This window comes from Sesamum indicum, linkage group LG6, assembly GCF_026168435.1.
Source record: "Sesamum indicum cultivar Baizhima isolate 11 linkage group LG6, ASM2616843v1, whole genome shotgun sequence".
Classification (NCBI taxonomy): domain Eukaryota; kingdom Viridiplantae; phylum Streptophyta; class Magnoliopsida; order Lamiales; family Pedaliaceae; genus Sesamum; species Sesamum indicum.
In genome coordinates, this window is record NC_142662.1 from 2,022,625 (window position 1) to 2,028,725 (window position 6,101).

General features: G+C 34.2%; 1 protein-coding gene across 1 annotated transcript; it reads right to left on the reverse strand.

Moving 5' to 3' along the window:
* Positions 1-1,451: 1,451 nt before the first annotated feature.
* On the reverse strand, positions 1,452-3,591 carry LOC105165310 (heat stress transcription factor A-7a). Its single transcript, XM_011084282.3, has 2 exons — positions 2,946-3,591; positions 1,452-2,596 (listed from the first exon to the last, which is right to left on the reverse strand). The coding sequence occupies exons 1-2, from the start codon at positions 3,279-3,281 to the stop codon at positions 1,826-1,828; spliced, it is 1,107 nt and encodes a 368-aa protein (XP_011082584.2). The 5' UTR covers positions 3,282-3,591; the 3' UTR covers positions 1,452-1,825.
* Positions 3,592-6,101: the final 2,510 nt, after the last annotated feature.

Sequence of the window (6,101 nt, forward strand, 5' to 3'; positions counted from 1 at the left end):
TCACGTTAGGGATGAAATCCCAATACATAATCATCATAATAAATTCAATAATAACCGGGCAGCATAAATATAAAACATAACGGGCAAAATACTTGTCAAGTCTTGTAAAATTATAACTAAATCATTCCTATAATGAATCAGAAACCTTAAATAAATATTAAATTAAATTGACATAATTAAAGGTTTTTTGCGACCAACATCACAAAGCAAACTATAATTGTAATTAGAATTTAATAAAAGATGCAAATTAGATTATGCATACGGGAATCTACTGTTTCGTTTATAATTATAGAATTTTTTTGTTGGACTTAATTTATACTTAAAAGAATTACGTACACGAAAACTACATACAACAACATTTAGTGTATATATATGAAAAGTTGGAAAATATCTGTCGCAATTCCATCATCTCTGAAAACAAAATATTCACCAGTTGTTTGACTAGTGGAGGAAATCCCTAGACCGACCTGATTTTATTTTATGACGACCCTCCCACCCACCCTCCCTTTTCTCTCAATCAATTAAAGCACAAAAATAAAGCCAAAACCAACCAAAAAATCTAACCGACCAACCTCCTAGGTTTGCACCTCTGTTCCTGTCCTCCTCCACCCCCCATCTTCTTAAATACCAAGAAAACAACAAATGCCACTTTTTATTAAAAGAAAAAAACATTTCCTTTTAACACGATGGCATTCAAAATATCAATCATACCGGAAAATAAAAGGGTATGTGAGGCCAAAATTAAATAATTTTGTTCCTGGACATGTTAGTTGAATGATTTTGACCCCGGAACTCTAATTGCTATTTGTCACGACAAAATGAGAAAATAGACAAGGAGTAGGACAAAGAAATCTAATAATACAAACACAACGGTAAAAAACAGATTGAGTTTTATATTTCAAATTATATTTAATATTGAATTCTCATATAAAATTATAAAAGTATCATTCGACTTAATTCAAAAAGATATGGAATATCAATATTGACCTGATCCGGCTAGATCATGATGTTATCCTTGCATTTGGTCATTTGGTCTATTATGAATTTAAGACGATCAACAAAACATGTTATTTGATGTGATAGGTCCACATATATAAACACAAGTTATAAATAATTCATCAGTTTAGACGTCGGTAAGTAAGTGAGAACTGCTGTAGCTAATTATCCTAGCTTCATATCGAATTACTGACCTACTGACTTAAGAATCGAATAGCTGTAATTAGGATCTTCTCAATATATCGTGACTGTGCTTAGTGAACGCAAGGCCTGGAATTGAAGCTCGGGTTCTTGCGTGATTTGGACCATGGGTGCAGCTTTGGAGCTTTAACAAAGTCTATCGGATCGTGACTTATATGAACATAAATGTATCTTTTATTTCATTTAACATATACACATTATATATACAAAATCTTTCTATAAAAAATTAGATAACTCAATCTTTATACAATATGTCAAATAAAATAAATGATATGATAAAATTTGAGTAGAACATATCCAATCCGAATAAAAGCTCCATTCTTCAATAAAGTACCTCTCCTATCAATAAGAATCAACAGTCCATAATACTAAGACAGACAATCCCCAAGTGAAACATAGTATTATAACATCATCCACATAATCCTACCTGAACCAACACCGAACTATAGCAAATATTCAAGATTCCAACTATCATAAACTAGCAAATGAGGTCACTAAACGATAAAGTACTTATTGTCCATAGCATGAATAGCAAATGGAGAATGATACCCGAAATCTTCTCCCAAAGAGCCTGGTCTTAGGCTGTCCTAATATAATACCACTGTCGATTATTCCCTGTAAGAAAGAGCTAGCTTAATTTCTTAGGACTTGAACCCAAGAACCCAAACCTGTCAGCCAACACATTCACATCTTCCTCTTCACCTTCTTCGTCATTCTTGGACACCCCTTCTCTTTCATCAAATCCCTCATTCAGCAGCTCTTCCCAGAACCCCTGGTCGAGTTCTTTATCATGATAACTCTCTAGTTGTTCGACTTCATCGTCCTCAGACTCTTCCTCCGGCTCCTGTTTTGCCCGCCCAAACCCCTGCATTTCTAGAGCAAGCGCCTCAAGTTCAGACACTTGGGGTCCATAAAGACCGCCAAACTCCAAGGGCTCGACCTTGATTCGGCTAGACTCCCCGGCCTCAATAGGTCTCCTCCTCTTCTTGGTCATAGCCTCTTCTAGCTCTTTGTTCTTCTGCTTCTGCTGGACTAACTGGTGGATTAGGTCAGGATTCTGCATTGCTCTTGCCAAGAATCTCATCATCTGCTGCTGTTTCTTCTCTGTCCCTTGCAGCCTTAACTCCATTTGCTGAATGTAAGCTCTAGTGCTCTGTTGCTGCTGCCTGAGCTTCACGAGCTCCATCAGCATCACCTGCTTGTCCCGCCTAAGGCGTTCGACTTCCGAGTCTTGCCCGAATCTTCCTAGCTCGAGACATGGACCGGCAATGGCTTGCTGGTGAGGAAGAGGCTGAGAGGGCGCCTTTCTTCTCCTAATGTTCCTTAGGAGATGCTTTTGGCCTCTGATGAATGACTCATTTGTAAATTCCCATTTGTCTGCGTCAATCTTTCTGAATCCCTGCAGCAACCAAATTTCCACTCCTTTGAGTGATCTTTGTTCATGGGCATTTTTTCATAATATTCATACTCAAAAGGGCCTCATCATCATCATCATCATCATCATCATCTTGTACAACTGATCAGTAAATCTTCAGAAGAATCTTTCCACATTCAGCAAAACCTTTACGAGGAGGAACAAAGTTTGTGTAAAAGAACTAACAGTCCAGGTTAAGTTGCATATATACTCAAACATCAAAAGTGAAACCCGCAGATATTACACACACATTATTCTCAATCTTAACTGAAAACCAGAGAATTTAAGGATTTAGCAGTTTTAGGACTGGGGGGTGTGGGGGGTGGATACTTACATAAGTGTTCAGCTGACGGACAAAGCTTGAGAAATTGTTGTGTTTGAAGTATCTTGGGAGAACGCTGGTGGAGAGGGCATGGGGATCCCAGACAACGAAGCTATGACCTCCTCTGCTCCAAGAAACTATTTGAGCGGTGGTCAAGTCATCCACCATGTCAAAAGTCTTCATCAAGAACGGCGGCGGCCCCACCTCATGCAGCCCCTCCATTGGCCGTGGCGGCGGCGCCACCCAATATTCCGCCGCCTCCGGCCGTCGCTGATCACTTGACAGTTGCCATACACTCGAAGATGACCCTCCAGGATACTCTTCCTTAATTCGAAATATTGGGTTCATTATTTGCAAGATTTCCAAAATTGGAAACTACTTGTATGCCTTAACACGACCAAATTGTGCAAAAATGACAAGTAGTTGGAGCAAAGCAGACAAGGGAAGAATTGTAGCCGTGTGCATGAAACTGTAGTAGTCTGAAAGAGTTTTGTTTTTTTGAAGAAAAAGGAGAGAGAGAGAGAGAGAGAGAGAGAGAGAGAGAGAGAGAGAGAGAGAGAGAGAGAGAGAGGGCTTTAAGGTAAGGTTTTGCTCAGTTAGGAAAGCAGATTTTTATACAAAGGGAGGAAGGCGATGAAGCTGTACTAGGAAGCAGACATCAAAGATTCTAAACATAGCTAGAAAATGGTAATTTATTTATTTTCTGCAAGATTTTTACCGCAGAACGTTCTAGAATTATGGATAATTAGGTTGGAATCTTCCAATTAATATTTTATTCTTACATTACAATTTGCGCTTTCTTGTTTCGGCTGTGAATTGAGATTTGAGCGGGTGGCAGCTTCTATATATGTAAAGTTCTAGAACAACTTGCAATCTTCTATATTTAAAATAATAATAATAATCTATCTTTGCTATATATATATATACATATTATTTTAAATGTTCAATATTGTAATTATGGGTAATTAGGTATAATTACACTTTGTTCATTCAAAAAGCTAATTAACGTCTAGAGGCTGATGTGGGTGATGATTATGACCCTCATAATTTTTAAATATAGTTTCTTTTTATCATGAAATAAATATAGGAGCTCTGATTGGTGGATTGCTGTTGTCCCACTTACTGCTGAGCGTGATATTTATAGCCATGATCACCACTGGCTTTTGTATTTTTAATTCTCTTTTATTATAAGCTAATGGGTAAATTACACTCAACATTCTTAAGATGTGGCATCATTATAAATATTCTTTTATTATTTAAAAAATTATCAATATCTCTCCTGATTTTAATGTTCGTTCGAACAATTTGTCAATTCCTTTATTATGATATAATTTTACTTTTTTTTTTTGAATTTTCTAAACCCTTTTAATATGGACTGGAGGTGTAAGAAGGAAATTTCACCTCATCGATTCCTTTTATAATTTTTTAATAAAAGAAATGGTAAGGGTAAAGCGGACATTTCCAAGCATCTGTACAAGAATTACATAATCTCATCAAATATTAGTAGGTATTGATAATTTTTTCAAACAATGAGTGTGTATTTTGTAATTATACCTAATCTAGGAGTATACTGCTAAATCAATTAATATCGTGTTTTATTTTTACTTTAGAGATATATGTACTACATACATAAAAAATTATATACTTAAAAACCATATATATATATAAGATGTTCTTATCAAATAAAATATAAAGTTCAACATTAATTTATAAAAAAATAAAATAAAATTATAAAAAAGTTTCATAGGTGAAAGGTAATAATGTAGGGAGTAAGTTTGACAGAGGAGAGAAATTAGAGAAGTGAATCTCCACAATGGAAAAATCTTGGAGGCTATAATTAAGAATGTGTGAATATTAGTTGTTTGAGGTTGTGTGGTCTATGACATGTTTCATGTCACATTCTTATAGAGTCGTTAATTAGTTAGCAGTTAGTTGTAGATAGAATCTGCACTTGCTAGCCATATGGAGAGAATATCTGTATACCATTTGCTAACATCTCTGTATACTTTCAGGCTAAATTATAAAATACTGTTTTTGATATAATTATAAATATTTTTAATTTTAATTTAAAATCTGCCCATTTTGTTAGCTTCCATTGGTCAATTTTTGTGATGAATTATCTAAAATATCCATTTAGATTATGAGTTATAATTTTAAATATTTTTTTTAGATTTTTTTGAAATGCTCTATGGATTATATACTTTACCTACCGTCAAATCTTTCTTACACTTCTCATATATTTTTCTTAAAGTAGTAATTTCCACCCACTGTTTAGATGCTATATAATTATTTTCAATTTAAGGACTCATTTGTAATTTTTTAAATAACATGAAAGCGTTTGTAATTATGTCAAATTTTAGAAAATGTAGCTGTAATATACTCTTTCTCTTATTATCATTGCATCCTTTCATATTTTTATTCTCCAGCTGTCTTAAAATTATGAAAAAACATAATGTATTTTCATCAAATACGTGGTGTATACAAGTCGAAGAAAGCATAGAAAGTAACCAAAAACAAAAAAAAATCGAGAATTTTACTACATAGATGAAGACATCTTGTGAATATTGCACAAAACTAACAATCCTAAAACCTCCAAGAATTAGTATGTAGAATGCAACATGCACCCGTACTACAATTAACAGACAAATATGATCTTCATGATATACATCAAAGAAACAGACATACGTATGTACATTGTCTTTATGAATAATACAAGAAAAATAAGGTGCAAATCGAAATAATTAAATCCGGCAGGACCACGGAAAAGACGTGTCTACGATCACCAGATGTTCCACAGATTTTTTGTATCAACGTTTTCAAAAAGCGGCAAACAGTATGGTATTTTATTTATGATCAACTCCACACCATTTGATTGCAACACTAAATATCAGTTTCATGAATTAAACCTAACCTACCTCAGGTGTATCGAACCCTCAAAATCGAGTGGTTTTTGGTCCAGGCACTATGTTGTTCCAACAAATTTATCTATTTTTCATAATAATTGATTATATATATATATATATATAATTTAAGGATAATTACACTCTCCTTTCTTGAACTTTGATGTAATATTATGCAAGCCCATGTGATTTGAAAATTATATTTAGTATACTTAAGATTTGCTTCAGTCTAACAAATAAGTTTCTCATTTAAGTCACTAAATTTATT